Source organism: Ascaphus truei, chromosome 1, assembly GCF_040206685.1.
Source record: "Ascaphus truei isolate aAscTru1 chromosome 1, aAscTru1.hap1, whole genome shotgun sequence".
In the NCBI taxonomy this organism is placed as follows: domain Eukaryota; kingdom Metazoa; phylum Chordata; class Amphibia; order Anura; family Ascaphidae; genus Ascaphus; species Ascaphus truei.
The window spans coordinates 222,480,792-222,504,503 of NC_134483.1; the positions used below are offsets into that span (position 1 = coordinate 222,480,792).

The following is a 23,712-nucleotide window of genomic DNA, read 5'->3' on the forward strand; positions in this document are numbered from 1 at the left end:
GACAGATATTTTGCTTTTTTTAAAACTTTTTTTTCCCACTGGGGAAGGGTATATACCTTTAAAAATATATACTTTTGCTGGATGCTGCACTACTTTACAAGGATATGAAAACAATGTCTGTGAAAATATTCATTTTTTTCCTTGTGGACCCCTTATACACAATTGTTCTCCAATTAACTAGGAAATGTATGAAATACTATTTTACTCAATTATCAATGCACCTGCAAACAATTGACTATATCTAATTAAGACCTACACAGAAAAACCTCTCTGGAAATTGTAATAAATTACTTCTGTTTTCAATATAGGGGTTAAACTAAATATAATATACGTTTTTTTGCACATTAAGGTAGCAAAGAAAACATTGTTGCTGTTTAAACTCTGTCAAACACTGGCTTATTGCAAACCACAACACATTATCAAACAGTTTGAAAAAATGATCATACAGTTTGATAGAGAAGCTTTTGAAGATGGATACTTTCTTTGGCTGACACACACACACACACACACACACACACACACACACACACACACACACACACACACACACACACACACACACACACACACACACACACACACACACACACACACACACACACACTCTCTCTCTCTCTGCATTTAGGAAATGGCTGCACACTCGGAATTAGGGAAATAGCCGTGTTAGTCCAGTTGCGATAGTGCAGAATAAATGAGTTCTTCAGTACTAGGTGATACCTTTTTTATTTGGACTAACAATTTGGGGCCTATGCAGAGAGCAGCGCTATTTCAAAACTCGCCATTTTTTGGAGAAAATCGCGCAGAAAACAGCAGAAAATGGCGAGTTACGAAAAACGCGCCAATTTTTTTTTCTATTTCTAAAACTCGCCTCGCAGCTGCCGAGAACCTCCATCTCGCCAGTTTTAAAAATATCCTAATGCAGAGAGGCGCGAACGGCATCTAGCGGCTGTTCGCGCCAATAAAATGGCGCGATTGTCTCCTTTTTGCCTCGCCAGGAAAAGTTGGCAAGAAGCTGCCGCTCGCGGCCATAGGAAAGGAAAAAAAAAGGCGCGAATTTTTTTTAACACATTTCTGCAGCGCGCATCTCGCCAATTTAAACTCGCCACACGCATTCATGTTAAACATAGCAGAATTCGCACATTTCTGCATATGGAGAATAAAACTCTCCAAAAAAGCTACTTTTTATTAAACTCGCCAATTTTAAAATTCGCTGCATAGGCCCCTTTATGTCATAGGACAAACTTTTGAGAGTTCTCCTCTCTTCCTCAGGTCTGCAATACTGATTAACAAAGGAATCTATGGCTAAAACAGTGTTTGGGAGAGCAGGGGGGAAAAAAACAACAGAGATGTACTGTTGATAAGGTAGGGTGAGAAAGTGTTTGAAAACATGGAAGGGTGTAAAACGGTGACAATGAACAGCATGTAGGGGGTAGGCGATGCTGGGGGCGGGGGGGAAGTTGTGGATAAGAGGAGAGACAGGCAAGATAATTACAAACAATTCTGAGAGTGTGTGACAAACCCCATATCCGCATTAAGGGCCTCATGCAGAGAGCAGAGCTATTTAGAATTGGAGAGGGGAATTTTTTTTAGCTTTATTGGAGAGTTTTTTTCTCCATATGCAGAAAGGGCATAAAACTGCATTTACAATCCTTTCTGCATATGGAGAGTTTCAAACAGCGCTATGAGCGCTGTTGAAACTAGTGGGAAAGAAATCGATTTTTTTTTTTCTCCTCCACCGGCCGCGGAGCGCCAGCTGCTTGGTGGAGAGGAAAAATGTTGAAAATCGCAAAAAAAAAAAAAAAAAAATCGCGCCATTTTTTTGCCGCGAACAGCCACTAGATGGCGTTCGCTGCTCTCTGCATACGGCCGTTTTCAAGACTGGAGAGATTTCTGTTCTCTCCAGCTGCGCGGCGAGATTCTGAGAAAAAAAAAATGGCGCTTTTTTTAAAACTCCCCATTATCTGCCTTTCTAAAGGCAGATTTCGCCAATACATGCCGCTTTCCCTGTTAGCGCTGCTCTCTCTTTTGTTTTGGTGTCAAGAGTCTTATCATTCTGAGTTAAAATGTTTTCCGTTCTTGGGTGCGTTTAAACATTCCATTGAGGATTTTGATTTTTAATCATTTATGGAATGATCTGGTTGTGAGAAATGATGTCCTGCAGGTCTGTCTTCCTTCTCCGTGGTGGATGTATATATAATACCCACAACCAATTATAACACTTAATATATTGAAGATCCATGTATTTCTCTGTCTTTCAACTAGTGCTGTACTCCATGTTGTATCCATCTGATTTCCTGTTCTTTTAGATATTGCTATCCTATGTTTGCCCAAATAGTGTTGACTGTATTTACACAACTGTGTACATAAACACTCCAAAAAATGTGCCTGCAAACAATCACTAAGTTGAAATTACAAAACATATACATAAAGCATGAAATATATATGTGTATGACTTGAATTGCTGCATGTGCAGAAAGATACATAGTTTGTATGTCCAAAGATCACTGTCTTTTTTCGTAGTCTGTTGTCAAAAATAGAAAAAAATATCTATACACATGAATATATTACATATACATTATACTAACATCTGTTATGCAATGTGTACACACACTTACATACTAATGAGTCATATACAGATGTAGCCAAGTCCCCCTACCCAGCCTCCGGTGCGGGGGAGCTACCCAGCTATTGCCCTGAGCTCCTCGCGATCGGGAGTGTGGGGCTGCCATTTTGTGAGTCGCACATGCGCAGTGCGGTGAGGTGCGCATGCACAGTGGAGGAGATGGTGGTCATCTTTGGATAGCTCCACACATGCAGCCACGGAAATACATGTCCAAGAATCCTCAGGTGGGAGGGAACACCACATGGGACTGTCGCAGCCAATAGGACTCTGAAAAAGGAGGAACAGGATATCATCCACGCACAGAAAGTCTGCGAGTCAGTCATCCAGGAGCGGCAGATAGGACTGATGCATCCTGGACTAGGCCAGAACTCTGCTCCTAGGCCCCAGACAGGCCCTGATACACCAGAGAAGTAGTATTGTTGGAAGGCCACAGATAAGGACTCTTCCCCTTACTAGTATTGTTGTGCCAGTGGCAGACAGCCATGTGGCGCTCTGTGACCTGGGATCAGGCCGCAGTACCCCAGAACATTCAGCTAAGACACTGCGGCTGGAGCTCACCCCACAAGGACGATCAAGACCCTTAGGGGACAGGGAAATTGTGTCGGAGGCAACACTGCGTGGGACACGCTCCAACACACCGCGCCAAGCAGCACCTGGGTACTGGAGTACCCAGGAAGGTATCCAACGTACACATACATCTACAGGGGGTAGTGCTGCCTCACATTTGGGTGGGATTTCTGGGAAAGGACACATAGGGTTATTGGTGCCATGGCACCTTCAGTACTTTTGGGGAACCACACTGTGTTTGGGGTCACTGCCTTATACTGTGGGTACCTGTTTTATTGTGTGATCTGTTTTTAGTGTGTGTGTACAGTAAAGCTTAGTTATATACATTGTGCGGTGTATTACTTACTACTGTGTATTGGTCCTGCGAGGGGTTATCCTGCCAACGCTGGGATCCCTCATAGGTGAAGGCGCTGAACGCAAGGAGAAAGAGTTCACCCAGGCTCCTAGAGAAGGAGGCTTAGGCCTTCTGTAAGCAGACAGGTACAGCAGCACGCGTAGTTGCCTGCGTAGTTCCCTTAGGCATAGGGAAAGGGGGCTACACATACATACTGCCAGGGGAGATACAGATTTTAAAAAAATGACAAGACATATTATTAAATGTCAGTTTACTGCCTCACTGAACTAGTCTATGTTGCCTCTTAGATAATAGAATGTGTATTTGTATACGTGCAGTTACTGTTTATCCCCTTTATATGATGTCAAAATGGCTTGTATTCATACATCTGTATTCAAAAAATAATTTGATTGGGATATCATTCAGACACCTCATTCACCTGTCCCTACTTCTCCTTTACAATCCAACCGATGCCGGTCACAAGCCCAGATGAAAAATGGGGATATCTAATACACAACCCACCCCTTGTGCCCCCCTTTAAAACCATTATTTATTTTTTTTACACACAGGATTAATATCACAGGCTGGTGGGGGTCCCCGGGTGGTCCCGACAGATATCCACAGGCCCCACAGTGCACCCTGGGGGTACCCACAGGTATCTGGGGGCCTTTGGGTGGTCCCCACTCAGCTCCGTGGGCCTTCAGGTGTCCCCGTGGGTCACAATGGGGTCCACGGTATTCCCTGCGGGTGTCTGGGGGTCCTCAGGTGGTTCCCACAGGGGTCTGGGGGCCCTTGGGTGGTTCCCACAGCTGTGGGGCACCCGGTTCTTCCCTGCAGGTGTCGACCATGGGTCCTCAGGTAGTCCCCGTTGGAATCCGGGGGTCCTTGGGTGGTCCCCGTGGGTCCCCGATGGTCTGCGGTACCAATCCTGTATGTAAAAAATAAAAACATGGCCTACATTTCAATAAATACACCCCCATCCCCCAAACACATACATTATAGTAATGGGCAAAATAATTATTATCCAGATATGGATAATAGATTATGTGCCAATTATTAAACAGAACATTAGCCAGCAGAAATACAGTAAATAAAACCATTCTACTTACCCCAGCCAATATGAAGGGCGTCCTCGTCAGCATGCTGCAGGGCCATGTACTCCATTGCCAGAAAAAATACAAAGCAGAATACATTCTAATGGCCCCTAGCCCCTTAAACACTGTAACGGTTAATAACCACTATAGTAATTAAGGGGTTAACCTACCCTGGCCCGCTATCCACTCGGGAGGCCTAACCACACACCATGAACCCACTATACCCACCCTGTACCCATTGAGTGTCATAGTGGTACATCAACCCATATAATATAGGCCTGATAAGCCACTATAGCACTCAATGTGCACCATAATCAAAATACATGAATGCACAAAAGACATAATAATAAAACATTCCAAAACACCCCAATTAAATAAATTACCACACTAGCCACCAAATGCAATTAATACAAGCATTAACAAACACAACAAGGAAGTAATTCAACCATTAACCAACAAAGCAATTAATTAATAAAACAACTCGGCTAAACAACATTGAATTAATTGAACCAGTAACCAACAAAGCAATTAATTATTAAAACAACTAGGAAACGCAACCAAAAGCAGGACCCAACACAAGACATGATTAATTCAAAATGAAAATCAAATCGCACAAAATAGTAAAGCTAAGGCAGCAAAATGACAAACAATTACATCCACATAATAAACTGAAATACAAACATTCACACTCAATACAAAGCAAGCAATTTAAAAAAATGCATTGGCTAATAATGTATTGATCTGTACCCTAAAGGGATACAGATTAATACACTATCAGTCAATGGGCAATGAAAGACATTAAAAAAAAACATATCCAATCGAAAAACCTGTAAAAAAATACTTTTACATACATTCAATATTTTACTTACCTTTAGAAGCGTTGGCCCTCCGACTCCCGGGGAACCAGGGAGCTCATGTACCAAAAAGGCCTGAAACTCCATCCGATGCCATCCGCCATGAAGATCCGGATCAGGTAACCCAATTCTTCTTTCTTTTCTCTTCAATCAGTTTCTACTATCTTCTTCTGTAATTATTTCTTCATTTTCTACATCTTCTGTCCATCTGTCAATCCAAAAACCCAATGGTAGATCCACAACATGATGTTGTCTCGTCGTCTTCTTGGGCTCAAATGAGGCATCACGGCCTTAAATATGGCATGTGATGTCACACCTGGGTGGGAAATGGTCATCTGATTGGCTGTGAAAACCATGTGCCCTTTTTTTTCAATGACGTCATTTAAAAGGGAATGAAGCCAGCCAATCAGAATGGCTGTGCTTAATTTCCCTTTAACATGACGTCACTAAATCCATGATGGCCGGCGTCAGATGGTATTTCAGCCAATCAGATTTTGGGAACTATATCCCCAATCTGATTAGTTGTAGTAGACCATGTGATGTCAAGTTAAAGGGAAATGATGCACTGCCATTCTGATTGGCTGGCTTTACTTCCTTTATATGACGTCACATCCTAAAAAAAAAGGCACATGATTGTCACAGCCAATCAGAGCAATGAGAACAATTTTCCAAATCAAATGTGATGTAACAGGCCATATTTAAGGTCGTGACGCCTCATTTGAGCTCAACAAACCGATTTTTCAAAGGATAATCATAGTCTACCATAGAGGGCTTTAAATACCCAAATGGCTGCCTAGCAGCCAATACAAGTCCCTCCCCCTTAATCAAAAACCTTCACTACAAGTTGATAAAATCAAACCCAGGTAACAGACAGGGGAAAGGGACTTAGACTAATAGCAAAGCTAAAGTAAATAATACAAAAGAACCTCAGAATTGATATAATCAAAATCAAGCAGATAAATAATTACATAATATATCAAGGTACTAATACAAGATGAATGACAATAGAAATAGAGAAAAACACATGTATAAACATAAATATAAATATTCCTCCTATATAAATAATTTTATGGGATAATATTGAATAAAAGGAGAGTAATAATGATCATTATTAGGTGACTAGGCAGCCGTTTGAGTATTTAAAGCCCTTTATGGTAGACTATGATTATCCTTTGAAAAAGTTGCCCTGAGTGACGAAACGCATCAAGACGTGCGCAGCGTCATTAAGTCATCACGGAGGGACGTGAATCATGGCCGGATCCCGTCTCTAGAGCTGCAGGAGGCTTAAACAGCATTTACTGCTCATTGGAGCTAGCTGTCCTGCTGGTACTTTTTACTGAGGACCCAGGCTCTTCCAGGAGCTTCATAAAGGTTGCTGAGGATCCTACTTGTGGTTGCCGATGGTGTACTTACCTGATGTGGCAGTGACTATTTGTGTTCACAACTGCTTTAATATCTGCATCCCTTGTGAGTGAGCCTGTTTCCTCCCCTTCCCCTATCCTTTTCATTAAATGTTTAAAGATTGTATGCTACCGTGTGCTTTTTTCTTTTGTTTATACACACACAGTTAAGTCCAGAAATAATTGGACACTGATACAAGTTTTGTTATTTTGGCTGTGTACCAAAATAAACTAACTGCTGCGACACACTTTATTCGAGCAAATACCCAGTATGTACCTGGCAGATACCTGGAATGCGCCGCTCCTCACCTCTGACAAGCCCCGTTGCGTTTGCCTTCCCAGCCATGGTTCATGCCTGGCTGACGGGCGGCTGATCTGTTAAATGATAATGATTAGGATTTAATAGGCTGCAATGCTTCGCGTGTCTACCAGATGGCATAAATTCATGAATTGTAATGCAGTATATATATATATATATACTGTGCAGTATTGCAGCCAGCGGGAATAAAATGCTTCAATCCCTGCCTGGAAAATAACGCAATGCACTCGGGCAGAAAACAGTCACAAACCTCAATACACCCGAGTATACCTGAATTCGTGGGACTAGCCGAGCTCGAATAAAGTGTGTCGCCAGTGTAAAGTTACAGTTAAATAATGAACATGGGCTTAAAGTGCAGTCTATCAGCTTTAATTTGAGGGTATTCACATCCAAATTGGAGAAAGGGTTTAGGAATTACATCTCTTTAATATGTAGCCTGCTCTTTTTCAAGGGGCCAAAAGTACTTGGACAATTGACTCAAAAGCTGTTTCGTGGACAGGTGTAGGCTATTCCTTCGTTATTTCATCATCAATTAAGCAGGTAAAAGGTCTGGAGTTGATTCCAGGTTTGGCACTCACATTTGGAAGCTGTTGCTGTGAACCCACAACATGCGGGCAAAGGAGCTCTCAATGCAAGTGAAAAAGGGCATCCTTAGGCTGCCAAAAAAAAAGAAAATCCATCAGAGAGAAGAAGACAGTTTCCCGTCGAAACGCGTTGGAGTGGGAGTCTTGCTGAGGGGGGCCCCTACCTTTTTTCACCTGACATGGAGTTTTGACCTACCTTTCTGCCTGTGACATCCATACACTGAGCGGTGACGTATTTTTCACTCTGTTACTTTTACAACTTGTGTACCCACACTATGCAACCATTGTATAGATTATATGGTGATTTTTCATGTGGTCACAAGATTCCAGTGTTGGTTGATTGTTACACAGGTGTGCTCAGACAGAGCCCCCTGTGTCCTGTGCATGTATTGCTCTGGATCTAAACTTAGACCCTTGCCTCCAGGTCCACATTGTCTAGGTAGTGCTGAGCCCCCCTCACCTTTTAACTTTATCCCCTGTTTTATTCACTTTAATAAAATTTATTTTGTTACACTTTAATTTATGTCCGTGTGCTATTTAAAAGGTTGCTTTTCCTCTGTTGCCTTCATATTTATTTAACCTTTACCACCACTGTTAAGTCTTATTACACATGACTTACTAACAGGTGTTTTGGACACCACTGACTTAAGTGTAGAGCGATATTTCTGTGTGTTATAATATATATATATATATATATATATATATATATATATATATATATATATATATGAAAAAATCCATAGCTTGCACTCAATGTAATTGTGTATAAAGCAGGTACTAGTCTCAAATAAATAAAATGAACAATATTACCCTTTTTGCGTCTGGTAAGAAAAGACTGCAATCAGATCCAGTATTCCAAGAAATCTGTATTAGGCATAAGTACAGACAAAGGCCGCCCAATCCGACGTTTCGGTCCTGGAAGGGACCTTTCTCAAGGGGGTGCAAAGACAGACTAACAAACATACATATATATACCCTCACCACATGCTCCCCACACACCTGTGAGCAATTGTCTACTCTCTGGCAGCCCACGAAAATCAGATCATGCTGTGCTCAACCAGAGCCACCATCTTGGAGGGGGTATATTGTGACTTCAAACTATCCGCAACCTGCATGTCAACCAGTGCGTCCTGATCACTATGGTAACCCCTGCACCTGCGCAGTGCGGAACTCCATCGGGCATCGCTACCCATCTGAACTCACTGTGATTCATTAGCGGCACTAATGTCTACTCACCTGCAGCTCCCATCAAACGCCACCAGTACCGGTGGGCCACCCTGCACGTTCCCATGACTAGCGATAACAGGGCATAAACCCCGATCACTACTGGAGCCATTCCCCTGTCACGCATGCGCATAGCCAGAGCAAGGGTAATATTGCAGCTAAATACTTCATTGGGCATGTGCAAACTAAGTCCCGTCTTCATTGCCGCACTTAGAGTGTACTGATCGTCATGGAAACCAACCATGCTTGCGCAATGTCATGCGCTTTCCAAAAACTGAATCATAAGCCACCTTACTACGTAGGCATACCACAAACACCTGCAGCAGTCAGCTACCATAGTTATCTAATAATACATAAGTGGCCAAAATCCACCATCCCAATAAAAGAAAATTTCTTCCAATAGCACCATGGAACCCCATCAGTATGCACTAATTTTGCTAAATGCTATTCATATACAGATGATACAGAAGCTCAACATATCAATATGTATCTTACAAACTACAAATCCCTAGATAAATACCCATAGGCAGAGCACATAAAATTCCTATGATGGAGGTTTGAATCAATACAACCCCTTCTGATTAACGAATACCCCAGACCACTAGCGTGTAAAAGATAAAACGTGCAATAAACCGAGACAAGCATCAAAACCAACACAATAAGGGATAAGGAATGTGAAAACAGAAGGGACATACATATATATATATATATATATATATATATATATATATATAGAATCCAATGCACAGCCGGCACACCATATACAAGTAAATACGTTTTGGTGCTTATCTCATAAAGCAATAACAGACCATATGATACCGGTTGCAACACGTCATCAAGGGACAGCACGCAGGTAAGTAAATCAAAAATGTTCTATATTTGATAGAAGACACAAAAAACGATGTTTCGGTCCCCCAGTGGGACCTTTCTCAATCAGGTGCACCACCTTGAGAAAGGTCCCACTGGGGGACCGAAACATCAGTTTTTGTGTCTTCTATCAAATATAGAACATTTTTGATTTACTTACCTGCGTGCTGTCCCTTGATGTCGTGTTGCAACCGGTATCGTATGGTCTATATATATATATACATGAAGGGATATAAACCAACCAAAACTCCGGATCCGAACTGAGGATCCGAATCACCTTACGCGTTTCGTTGCATCTGTGCAACATTGTCAGAGGCTGGAGGTTCTCTGGGAACCTCCCACACTCTTAACACATATAAACCAGCTGAAACAAATTGGTTGCTTGTACTAATTAACAATATTGACTCAATATGCGTCCAGAGTGTGGTTGTACCAATCACACCTTATAAATGCACAAAATGAATAATATTAAAAGCAGAACAATGTTAGCAATGATACAAATTGATAACTATTTGCTAAATAATACAAATCTTCATAGGTAAATAAATAAATTTGATAATCCAATATAAATGAGCCATAGTGGGGTATAAAATCTAAGTTATTAATAGATCTAGACACGAGGAATGCTAGAACAATACTCTGGAATTAGATAGCCTTTACTTAGAATATGTATTTAAAGAACTTGGATAAATTAAAAGTCTTATTACAGAGACTCCCCTCTGATCAATATTAAGGAATACTTATTAAATTCAGCGCATGCAGAATATGCAGGCAGGAACAGATGTATTTAAAAAACTGCCATATACCTGTGACAGAAAGAGAAAGCCAGCAGTGACAAACTGACACATCCTCCCTCCCACAATATAAAAAACTACTTGTAGTATTAACAGAATCTTGTAAGACCTGGTGTGTGTGTGTGTGTGTGTGTGTGTGTGTGTGTGTGTGTGTGTGTGTGTGTGTGTGTGTGTGTGTGTGTGTGTGTGTGTGTGTGTAAAATATAAAAATATATATAACTATTAACCACTACAGCTACAGAAATAATGATTAAATGAGCAATTGGTTGCTCACAAAATGACCTGGTGTGACACCCCCAGTCTGAGACAAAGGGACCCCACCAAAGGTGTAAACGATGGTACTTGCATCTATACACTCGTTGAACCCCTTTGGTGACAAGGTGCCTTGTGTTTTGATCCAAAAGGTTTCTTTGGCACAACCTATTTCCCCCTAATACGGAGGGTGGATCGACTTCCAAGCCCATGATGGTCATAGACTTTGCATCTTTGTGATGTTTTTCCAAAAAAGCCATGATAAGACTATGTGTTTGGAAGCCTCTTATAACGTTCCGACTGTGTTCAAGAAACCTTGTTGCCAAAGTATGCATTGTCCTACCAATATATTGTGGTCCACAGCTACAAGAAATTGCATACACCAAATAAGTAGATATACAGGTGATATGACCGATCACTTTATTTTCTGAGTTGTTACTATATGAAACAAAATTGTATTTTTGTTTGAGGTGCTTGCACGTAATGCAGCGACCTCTACCACAATGATGGTTACCACTCACAAGCGTCCTCTTAGTTACTTAAGTTGACTTCACTGATTTTTATTTGCTGGGTGCCAGCATGGTCTTCATATTCCTTGCCGTTCTGAAGACCACTGGAATCTGCTTAGGCAAATTTGAACCGATAAACGGATCACTCGTAAAGATTTTTCAATGTTTATTTAGATCTCTTTTGATAAGGTGTGCACATGGATTATACTTGGTAATAAATTTTGGACAATCCTGATCAATATTAACCGAGTTTGTATTTTTATTGCATTGTTTCATACATTTGTTCCTAGATTGTTCTAGAAATGGGGAGTGCAAACTTTTGGCACTGCGCCCCATGCCAGCTCCCACTTGCTCTCACACCCCCCTAACTTAACTTGGTGGCGTCATATTACGCCACGGAGTCACCTGACGTGACATCACATGACCCCATTTACATGGGGATGTGCGTGTGTTGTCACTCCGCATGACACGCAGCGTCATTTGACGCCGCGTTGCCATGGCAACTCGTCACAGCAGCCTTCAGAATCACGGTTGCAGTAGCCTCGCGCGGTCCCGCGTGGGGCCTCGCAAACCGTCCGCGCCCCCCCCAAAAAATCAACTTTGCGTACTGCTGTTCTAGAAGACTGAGTTTGGGGTGGCCACTACTTCCGGTATCTGGCTTCGGAGAATAACACACACTGTTGATAAAACATGAGGACAGACCGTGGAGTGCATACAGTCGTGATGGGGACGGATCATTGAGTCTTGTACTCAGAAATGCAATTTGAAATCCGAGTTTGTAAGTTCAACCATTGTATTAAACTGTTCAAGCTATATCACACTAGGAGAGCATGCCTCTCTTTTTCTCCCTCTTTTCTTATATGTATGTACTGTATATGTGTGTGTGTGTGTGTGTGTGTGTGCTATGGGAAAGCATGCACTGCCTCGCCAGTCCCTCGCTTTCCTTCTCTCCCCATGGTCTTGCTGAAATGATTAGTAGCTGGAGCCGCCAGCATTCTTCTTCCCACACATTGCAGCGCTGCGCATGCGCAGCAGGAGTCTCGCGCTGAGCCTGGAAGAGCCGGTGATTCCGAGCTGGGGTAACCCCCGGAAAACGTCTCCATCCTCATTAATAATCGGCGGGCTCTCTCCGCAAATGCAGGCAGCTATATTTAGCCCCAGATCCATTAATAATGCAAGGGGCACATCGGATTGCCAACCGAGCCATGTAGCAGTCGCGGGTATGTAAAATAACTGGGGAAGGACAGGGATTCCCCTTTCCCTCCCGCAGATTTACAGTATGCATCACATAGTCTCCAGCGGGGGATGGAAAGGAGCTGCTGTTTGATTACTATAGCACCTCTAGCGAGACATGCCTTATTATAGATGCGCTGCAAAAACAGCAATCGGTTACTGGATTTCCAGGGTTGATGAAAGTGCATGATATGTTCTGCATATATTCTGCCTACATTCCGACATGTTTATGCATTTATACCTACATTATAACACAACGGCCCTGTCCACGTACCCTAAAAATGCGTGTTTGTGCATTAATAGGATTTGCAACCATTTAGAATACTGAAGGTCTATTAGCAAAAATACAGTGTATGGAAACAGGGAAAGTATGCGTATGAATTGCTTGTAAAAAAATAAAAATCTTCAACGTACAGTTTGTCAGCGCTGCTGTGCTCTGTGCACAGGGAACTCTCCGTGGTGCTGAAAGCAATCGCTCGTTTCCCCCTTTATTATACTGTGGCACTGGTAGAAAACAGAACACACTGTGTTCGCGACACCTGATATCTTGGTTTAGGATGAGTATGGATATTTTCATACAAATACTAAGATGTTCATTATGTGTAAGCGTAATAATGAAATGGCCTCGCAGCCACAGATCATGTTTTAAACCTACAAATAATCCAGCCACGGATATTATCCCAGAAGCTGAAATATCACAAAGAGGCTGCGAATTCGTTAAACACTGTAAGGACTCCCTAATGCAGAATTCACACTAAGGTAACTAATTCCGCTCTGCAAAAGAATCAAGTAGTGATGTTGGAAACGGCGTTCACTAGAGTATATTACTCAGTTGTCATTTCTTGAGAAGAAAGTTTGATTTGGAATGATACATGTTTTTTGTTGTCAAATGTTAAGGAATACATTTGAAGGTGTAAAATGAACTACATGTTGTGATAAACCTTAGTTATATTTGTAAAATAGTAAAAGTTTATTTTTTTATTTTTAGATCAGATGTATTTTCAGACACCTGAGTATGCAAATCTCGCAATTCTGTATTCCCTAAACTGCATTTCGTGTATTTCTCTTGAGAAGGAAATAGCGCACGCACGTTTCTCATAGTGGAAATGTGATAAAACAGAGCAGTATTTTGAAAATATTAATACAATATAATGAGTAGGGAAGCAAACGGGATTATGATGAACTCTCTGAACAAGTATATTAATAATTTGATAGTTTTGCAAAAAAAAAAAAATATATATATATATATATTTTTTTTTTTTTTGTGGTGAGTGGATACAAATAATCAAGTTTTAAAAAAAAATGTCAATAGAAAATGTCGAATCTCCATTCCAGATCAGCAGCAGTGGTAATTTATACATCACATTTCATAACGATTGACCTTATATAACACTGTAAGTGTACCCTGTGCTGCTCGTTGTAGATGCAGAGAGAAACCGATCATCTCTGCCTCAAAAAGGAGCTTAATAATATTTTAAACATTCCTTACTGTATATTCAGGAATTTTAACACACACTTAAAGAAAGTGCTTATCTTACAATGAACATCTTTTTAAATTAACGTATCTTTCACGTTACAATAAGATTACCGCACTAAAATTGGATATCACCCACTCTATACATGCCACTAACACAGGGCATATGTACCTAGCAAAGGAATTACCAAGCACGACCTAAATACTTTGCCGTGATATTTTAATATACTTACCATGGAAGTGCATAGTACCATAAGGAATACATACAGTATGGCCCCTGTGGTGTAAATTTTAAATGTCATATTTACATTTATTTTCGGAGAGGGGGGGAGACAAATTTACGCCATCGTCAACCCTTGGAAGGGTTTACCGTGTTTATCTCTAATTCATTTGCCTATCTAAAAATCCAGAATAGCACACTGATTATTTGTATACATTGTAATAAACGTTTAAATAATGGTGTCAATAAATCAGCCTGAAGAAAATCGACAATTACAATTAAGAAAAAGAACATTGCGCCCCTCAATGTTAGCTCATAAATAAGTACAAATATTTAGTTAAGGCAGGAGCATAGTTTTAATTTCCTAAAAAGAAATATCGTCATACTGTATATGACATTGGTGTAAACTATTAATTTATAATACAGTATCTCCCCAAATAAATCAATGATATTACAAGATCAATGTTTTAAGTAGTTATTGGTTAAGTGCTTCTGTCTGCTACTAAATGATCATATCCCAACTCAATTCCAATTTATACTGAATATGCAAAGACAAACATCCTACCACAATATGGTCACTTCTTGCGTGAAAAATGCTCAGACATTTCACAAAATCGTGACATGTTTTATCATATTATGTAACATTTACAAAGATGTTATATAAACAAGAATAGATAGGTGATAGCTAAATGTGATTATATATACATACTGTATACATATACAATATATATATGCATATCGTTGTCAATTGGTTAAAAAAATGTCCTCGCACAAACTCAGTCAGTGCACCTCATTTTGTCAATGAAGTCAAACGTTGACTCATTTGGAAATCTGTCAGTTAAAAGTCTAGTGTCTGATTACATTGGAGGTTAAACCAGTGGTTAAACCATACTGTAGGAACAACTGATTAAAGTGATGACATGATAATTGTGCTGTCTTAGACACTGATAATATATTATTTCTTATTTAACCTAAGCCAAAAATTAAGAAATCTTATTTAAAAAAAAAAAAAAAAACAGTGGTCAACTATAATTAGAAACATGATCTTTGACGTGTTACACTTAATAGTTTGACAGACGACTTTACTATTTGTTGTTCAACATTTCACTGAAAACAAAGCTAAATCCCCAAACACTGAAGGCATTATAACTACTTGTCCAGAAGCCCAGCCAATGCGGACTTCTTTACTAGTTTAACATTACATTGCATTTCAAAAACTGTAGTAAGTTATAAAATAAACTTTACCTGAATTTCCCTTGCGTGGTATACAATAATAAGACCAAGCAGAATAATCGTGGAAAGGCTTATAAGGCATTTTAGAGCTAATGAGTACAGCGAACCCTGCAACAGAAAAATGTTTCAGTTTTTGTGAAATCGTGTCTTATTGTACAGTATTGTAAGAAGACATTCTAAAGTACAAGGTAGTAGCGACACTTTGTGAAATACATTTAAAAAAGATTACTAGTTCTACTTCCAGACTTGTTTCGAAGAAGTTCAGAGAGCTGAAGGACTCCCCTCCCCCTGTGTGCAGCTAGCATTGCTCTCAAGGGGCAAAAACTGAACTACACGGAAATAAAAGGTGCTGCCAAGGGAACGGGGAATAACAAGCTCTCAGCGCAGAGCACAATACCAACAACAATACCCACTTCATTAATCAGTACTTTGTTCCACTTGAAATATTAAGTTTCCCCTCTAGAATAATGAGTCGCTTCTTAAACACAAGTTCGGGACATGACAATGGCTAACTTTCTCTATCTTTTTTTTTTTTTTTTTTTTAATTGCAGCTGGTTGATGCTACCTGACATGCCCAAAGTATCAATTATCTTAGTGCCTGCTTCTATGCTCCCGGTAAGCCTGTAATAGTGGAGAAAGACTCCCGTGTTACCTTGTCGTACGCTCCCCAGGAAAGTTCCGTCTCAATGACCATCACCACAATGCCAAACATCCCAAAGATCAGAGCGTAATCGCTCAAGCGTTTCCTCTTCTCGAACAGGGCTCTCCGGTGCCCCAGCTTGTACCCCACGTTCTGGTTTTTCTTTTTGCTGGACTTGCTGCCATTGTTATTGTTCTGACCCACATCTCCCACCCCGCTGCCCCCCACGCCCGCTGCCCCTGAGCTGTACGGGGCCAGGTTGTTGGAGTGGTGTTCGGGCTTGGAGACCACGATCTCCGGGGCGGCGCTGCCGCTGGACACCGGCTGCAAGGGCTGGGACTCGGAGTCCAGTTCGTGCAGGTTCCTGCGGGACGAGCCCAAGTTGCTGAGCGGCCTCATGACACCGCCGTTGTACCTGCAGCTGCTCATGGCTATTTCCGTGAAGGGGTTACTCTCCTGGCGCTGGCTGCTGGTAGGGCTCGCCTGCTGCCGGCTATGGCACTGGTGGTACTGGTTGTGATGGTGGTGGTGGTGCTTGGAGGAACTTGCATGGCTGGTAGGCGTTAACTCGCTCACGTTCAGCTGGCTCCCTTGCCTGGAGGAGGAGGAGGACAGGGGCGAGTAGTTGCCTCGGAAAGCGCCGGTGATGGGAGAAGAGGTGCAGAGAAGGGGCAGGTTATCCCCGTGGAAGGAGCAGCTGTTGCACTGGAGACACTGGCCGTCCTGCTGGAAAAAGAGCTGCTTGTCTGGGCTCTGGCACTGTAGGGGCTGCTGCTGCTGTTGCTGCTGCTGAGCCGGCTGCTCTGGATAAAAACCGTGCTGTAACTGCAGCGATGTTTCCATGTCAGAGCTGTTAAAGCTGCAGGAGGATTGCCAGGCAGTGCACCCAGCGCAATGCGTTATGGTAGGGATGGGGAAGTCCTCAGGTCGAGAGGAAAGGCCCATCTCGGCACCCGTAGAATCCAAACAGTGCGTCCGATTGGTCGGGCGGACCAAAACAACGGGCATGACGTCAGCCGCTGGGCAGGGTACCCGAGAAGGGAGTGAGAATGTGGAGCGGCGGTGACAAGTGGCAGCAGAGAATGTTCCCTGGCAGCTGCCGGGGAGGGGGGAATTCCAATTAGAACGTTGCTGCTCAGGGTGGAATTTGCCAGTAGAACACTCCGGGTGGGGATTCCCTCAGTGCTCCGCGCCGCCAGCAGCAACACCCAGGCACCCAGCCCGTTTCTCTCTGCACAGCATGTCTGGTCTATGTTCCTTTTATCCAGATTGCATGCACTTATTTTCCCTGCTAGTGTGCAGCGCAATGCAGGTTGGTTTTACTGAGCCTGTAACGGTGACAGGTATCTATCTCTCAGTTAGGTGGTATCCGCTTGGCAGATAATAAGAGAGATTTTTTTCTTTCTGTGTGCAGGTGATACGTTGGTTAAGGTTCGCTTCCATGTGGCACCCAGAGTGTGGATGTGGTAACACTAAGTTAAATATTTTCGCTAGTGTCCTAGCAAACTAAGAGGAAGGAGAACTGGGTGCAGTGAACCTAACTGTGTACAGTATCTCTAAATGTTCATGTCTGATATGTATTTGTTAGGATAGTTGTATATCCTATAGGTAAGTTAGAGATAAACATTGTAAGTAGTTTTGTTTTCTGCTCCAAGTTTACAGAACACATTATCATCGCGTATTAGACATTTAGATGAACCACGTGTGTATAATATAGAGTCCCAATGATAAAAGCTGCCTTAAACTAGAACATTGACATTGAAATCAAGTGGGGCAATTAGTGCTGATTTCCTGTAAATCCGCCTTTTTTTCTGTGTAAAGGGTGTTTTGTCTATACTCTCGTGGTGTATGTTGTTTGGAGAGAAAGCGTTCAGGCAAAGCAGATGATTGCAGTTCTTATTGAGAAGATGATACTCAATATGTAATTAAACGCAACAGCTATTTAATGTCCTCAGCTCTTCCACTCCTGTTCCTTCCTTTACTGTTAAATATGGTCTCTTCTCCCAGGGCCAAGACAGCAGATCAGCACCTGCAAGAGATTCACACACATCTATTTTATTAGTGATAGATTAGTGATAATTTGCATACCTTTCCAAGCAATAATGTAACATATACTTTCTCATAGTTCACAGGCACTAACAGACAGTGGTCTAAACTCGTAATCTAAACAAATCATATTTAAGTCACTTTAATTCCAACAGAAGTATCCTAAAGTTCCTAAATCTTTGACCACAGCTGTGGGAGACTTAAACATGGCTATGTGCCCTATACACTGTTTATTAAATAAAACACTTACTAAAGTATGTGAGTAGGGATTTTAATCTTCTACACGCAGCTAGTCATTTGGAATATAAATACACTGTACATTTGTGCTGGAATCAAAGATACTTTTGTTTCTCATCACTGCTACAGTAGCTGCTGGTGGTCTATTGTTTAAATTAAAATAAAGACATTTACCCTTAAATTGACACTACAGGAGTGTGTCTTTTTTGTCTTTTACGGTCATATAAAGGTAGTTTGAATATATGTTGTTGTGGGCCTGCATCATTAAGCACATGGTGTGATGAAGGTGTTAGGAGAATTACACAACACAACTATTATACTGTTCAATAATGAATACTGTACTTATTGAGCCATTATTTTTGAGGTAGTTTTAACTCTTGTATCTATAAGATCGGTGTTCAGAAAAATAATACACGTTTGATTTGCCAAGAAATACTTTTAGCCAGTGTGAGACTACTGTATCACACCCAAACTTTAAAGTAATATAAAATAGTACATACAGTATGTTTATATTTAGGCTGATGACACTGTTAGAAAATGCTTTGTATTTAAACATAAGTGGTCCTTAAGTGTCTGTAACATTTGTAAGGCAACCATTGAGCTTGTTTGTCATTTAAAGACATTACTCATTTCAACTGTTACGTATGCTTGTACAAAATGGCAAAAGAAAATATTTGTCTCTTTGGAGTCAACAAAAATATGCTAAATCTTCACCACATACAGATATTTTATTTGGCTGGCCCACTAAATTATGCATTAAAGACCATACTTTGACTTCAATTGTTTTTACACTAAAGATTTCAAGGCCCCTGAAGATTTTGGTGTCCGTCCTAACAGCCTGGCATATAAAGGATTAGTTAGCCAATAAGAGTATCTTGTTTACCCAACCATGTGTTGACATTCCCCTGACAAATAGTTGTTTCTACTGACTAAAATAGTACTTCCCTCTACTAGCAGTACCACTAACTGAAACAAAATAGCTGTCATTAAGTAATTGAATTTCTGAGCCGGATTCAATTTCCTGAAATTCTACTCTCTATCACCTATAAAGTTGGTCTTCAGACACCTCTGCCCTTTTTGCAGGTACTATTGAATAATTTATCTGGCAGATCCTTCAAAGAATGTACTACCTGAATCAGGTAAATGTATATTTAGTTCAAAGGAAGCATTTAATTTAATACTATATATATATATATATATATATAATCACCACAATTATTAAGGTTATGGTGGGTAAAAAAAAAGTGACAAAAACCCTCCACAGTAAAGCATAAAGCAACTGTAAATATTACTGTATGTTCATTTATATGTCTTAGACAGGTCTGCAACCCTGTCTTTCCCCATTATCACCCAGCATACAGCGCTTCCACTGCAGCAATGGATTCTGGGAAATGACATGCAAATGAGCACTCAGTGCCACATTTTGTCTCAAGCTCGTATTACACAAGCAGATTGTCAAGCCAATGCATGCTGTTTTAAACACAGCTTTTAGACAGAGGCTGTGAAAAAAGCTTAGCCATTACAACCAACCTCACACTGATGATACCCATCAAGGTTGAAACATGTCTGTGAGTGGGTTTATTGGCTTTGCAGCTTATCCCAGCCTCTGTCTAAAAGCTGTGTTTAAAACAGCATGCATTGGCTTGAGGATCTGCTTGTGTAATACGAGTTTGAGACAAAAGGTGGCACTGAGTGCTCATTTGCATGTCATTTCCCAGAATCCCTTGCTGCAGTGGAAGCGCTGTATGCTGGGCGATAATGGGGAAAAACAGGGTTGCAGACCTGTCTAAGACATGCAAATGAACATACAGTAATATTTACAGTTGCATTATATATATATATATATATTATACTTGGATACTGGGGGGGGGAGAAAGTGTGGATAAGAATAGAGGCAAGCAGGATAATTACAAGCAATTTTGATAGGGTGTGAGAAAACCCATGTCCGCATTAAGTCCTTTGGTAAAGTATTGCTTGACCTGAGGAAGAGAGGATAACTCTCGAAAGCTTGTCCTATGACATAAAATGTTAGTCCAATAAAAAAGGTATCACCGAATACTGAAGAACTAATTTATTCTGCAATATATATATATATATATATATATATATATATATATATATATATATATATATATATATATATATATATATATATATAATAAAATAAAGCAAGGAACAGCAGGCACTCCGTCAAAATAGTCAATATAGTGGATGCAAATCCTGTATAATATAATAGGCAATACGATACCGCGTTGAAACGAAATCAGAGGCAGCACTCCAATGGATAATCAAAAAAATATTGTGAGTTACCAAGACACCATAACCGACGTTTCGGTCCACAGACGGGACCTTTCTCAAGGTGATGCGGTCCTACAAGCAGGACCTATGAAACGTTGGTTATTGTGCCTGCTTATATTTTTATATATATATATATATATATATATATACAGTGCTCGACAAATAATGTTAACCTGTCGCCCGTTGCGAGTGGATTTAGGCAGCTGGCGACCCGTGCTGCAGCTCAATGAATTCCCCTGCTCGTGCCAATTTTTTTTTTTTTTTTAAATAAATAAATAAATAATCCCCCTCCCTGATTGGGTTAAAAAAAAAGTTAAAAAAAATGGCGGCAAATCCTGTGGTCCCGGCGCGCGTGCACAGGGCAAGCAGAGTGTCCTGCCATTTGCGCTGCCTGTTCCCCCCAGCAACCCAGAATCCCCCGCATCCCTCCCCCCCCCCCACGTGGGACGGAGGGGGAAGCCCAAACCAAGCCCCGCGCGCAACCCAGCCCCCCCCCCCTCCGCTCCCCACGTGGGACGGAGGGGGAGCCCAAACCAAGCCCCGCGCGCAACCCAGCCCCCCCCCCCTCCGCTCCCCACGTGGGACGGAGGGGGAGCCCAAACCAAGCCCCGCGCGCAACCCAGCCCCCCCCCTCCGCTCCCCACGTGGGACGGAGGGGGAACCCCAAAACAAGCGCCGCGCGCGATCCAGCCCCCACACCCTCCCCCCTCCGCTCCCCACGTGGGACGGAGGGGGAAGCCCAAAACAAGCGCGCGATCCAGCCCCCCCGCACCCTCCGCTCCCCACGTGGGACGGAGGGGGAAGTGCAAACCCAGCTTCCCCCGTGCGCGCCTCCTGCTGGGACCTGCTCCTGCTCCTGCTGGGACCTGCTCCTGCTCCTGCTGGGACCTGCTCCTGCTCCTGCTGGGACCTGCTGCTGCTGCTGGGACCTGCTGCTGCTGCTGCTGGGACCTGCTGCTGCTCCTGCTGGGACCTGCTGCTGCTGCTGCTGGGACCTGCTGCTGCTGCTGCTGCTGCTGCTGCTGCTGGGACCTGCTGCTGCTGCTGCTGAGGCCCACGCTGCTCTGTGTGTCCCATGTCTTGGAGAGGGCCCACTGCCGTGCGGAGACCCCACTGCTGCCACGTGTGACCCGGTGAGTGTGTGAGTGACAGACTGAGTGTCTGTGAGTGTGCCTGTGTGCCTGTGTGTCTGTCAGTGTGCCTGTGTGTCTGTCAGTGTGCCTGTGAGTGTGCCTGTGTGTCTGTGAGTGTGCCTGTGTGTCTGTGAGTGTGCCTGTGTGTCTGTGAGTGTGCCTGTGTGTCTGTGAGTGTGCCTGTGTGTCTGTGAGTGTGCCTGTCAGTGTGCCTGTGTGTGTGTGTGTGTGTCTGTCAGTGTGCCTGTGTGTCTGTGAGTGTGTCTGTGAGTGTGCCTGTGTGCCTGTGTGTCTGTGAGTGTGCCTGTGTGTCTGTGAGTGTGCCTGTGTGTCTGTGAGTGTGCCTGTGTGTCTGTGAGTGTGCCTGTGTGTCTGTGAGTGTGCCTGTGTGTCTGTGAGTGTGCCTGTGTGTCTGTGAGTGTGCCTGTGTGTCTGTGAGTGTGCCTGTGTGTCTGTGAGTGTGCCTGTGTGTCTGTCAGTGTGCCTGTGTGTCTGTCAGTGTGCCTGTGTGTCTGTCAGTGTGCCTGTGTGTCTGTGAGTGTGCCTGTGTGTCTGTGAGTGTGCCTGTGTGTCTGTGAGTGTGCCTGTGTGTCTGTGAGTGTGCCTGTGTGCCTGTGTGCCTGTGTGTCTGTGAGTGTGCCTGTGTGTCTGTGAGTGTGCCTGTGTGTCTGTGAGTGTGCCTGTGTGTCTGTGAGTGTGCCTGTGTGTCTGTCAGTGTGTCTGTGTGTCTGTCAGTGTGCCTGTGTGTCTGTGAGTGTGCGTGTGTGTCTGTGAGTGTGCCTGTGTGTCTGTGAGTGTGCCTGTGTGCCTGTGTGTCTGTGAGTGTGCCTGTGTGTCTGTGAGTGTGCCTGTGTGTCTGTGAGTGTGCCTGTGTGTCTGTGAGTGTGCCTGTGTGTCTGTGAGTGTGCCTGTGTGTCTGTGAGTGTGCCTGTGAGTGTGCCTGTGTGTCTGTGAGTGTGCCTGTGTGTCTGTGAGTGTGCCTGTGTGTCTGTGAGTGTGCCTGTGTGTCTGTGAGTGTGCCTGTGTGTCTGTGAGTGTGCCTGTGTGTCTGTGAGTGTGCCTGTGTGTCTGTGAGTGTGCCTGTGTGTGTGTGTGTGTGTGCCTGTGTGTCTGTGAGTGTGCCTGTGTGCCTGTGTGCCTGTGTGTCTGTGAGTGTGCCTGTGTGTCTGTGAGTGTGCCTGTGTGTCTGTGAGTGTGCCTGTGTGTCTGTGAGTGTGCCTGTGTGTCTGTCAGTGTGTCTGTGTGTCTGTCAGTGTGCCTGTGTGTCTGTGAGTGTGCCTGTGTGTCTGTGAGTGTGCCTGTGTGTCTGTGAGTGTGCCTGTGTGTCTGTGAGTGTGCCTGTGTGTCTGTGAGTGTGCCTGTGAGTGTGCCTGTGTGCCTGTGTGTCTGTGAGTGTGCCTGTGTGTCTGTGAGTGTGCCTGTGTGTCTGTAAGTGTGCCTGTGTGTCTGTGAGTGTGCCTGTGTGTCTGTGAGTGTGCCTGTGTGTCTGTCAGTGTGTCTGTGTGTCTGTCAGTGTGCCTGTGTGTCTGTGAGTGTGCGTGTGTGTCTGTGAGTGTGCCTGTGTGTCTGTGAGTGTGCCTGTGTGCCTGTGTGTCTGTGAGTGTGCCTGTGTGTCTGTGAGTGTGCCTGTGTGTCTGTGAGTGTGCCTGTGTGTCTGTGAGTGTGCCTGTGTGTCTGTGAGTGTGCCTGTGTGTCTGTGAGTGTGCCTGTGTGTCTGTGAGTGTGCCTGTGAGTGTGCCTGTGTGTCTGTGTGTCTGTGAGTGTGCCTGTGTGTCTG

The 23,712-nt window shown here is 43.0% G+C and overlaps 1 protein-coding gene and 2 long non-coding RNA genes across 4 annotated transcripts in view; 2 read left to right on the forward strand and 1 right to left on the reverse strand.

The window, feature by feature from the left end:
- KCNN2 (potassium calcium-activated channel subfamily N member 2) overlaps positions 1-17,583 on the reverse strand; it is a 199,668-nt gene extending 182,085 nt beyond the window's left edge. The window contains exons 1-2 of one of the 2 annotated variants that reach the window (XM_075601482.1): positions 16,234-17,580; positions 15,594-15,689 (exon numbers count right to left, since the gene is read on the reverse strand). In XM_075601482.1, coding sequence (XP_075457597.1) covers positions 15,594-15,689; positions 16,234-17,229 — 1,092 coding nt within the window. In that variant the 5' untranslated portion in view covers positions 17,230-17,580. Of the gene's footprint in view, positions 1-15,593; positions 15,690-16,233 lie in introns of both variants that reach the window. The other variant, XM_075601492.1, reaches the window with a different exon arrangement.
- On the forward strand, positions 12,469-16,940 carry LOC142495689 (uncharacterized). Its single transcript, XR_012801792.1, has 2 exons — positions 12,469-12,641; positions 16,133-16,940. It is a non-coding gene; the product is annotated as an uncharacterized LOC142495689 (long non-coding RNA).
- A 4,223-nt stretch (positions 17,584-21,806) lies between the features above and the next one.
- LOC142470462 (uncharacterized) overlaps positions 21,807-23,712 on the forward strand; it is a 6,106-nt gene continuing 4,200 nt past the window's right edge. The window contains exon 1 of the long non-coding RNA XR_012789269.1: positions 21,807-21,935. This is a non-coding gene — a long non-coding RNA (uncharacterized LOC142470462). The remainder of the gene's footprint in view (positions 21,936-23,712) is intronic.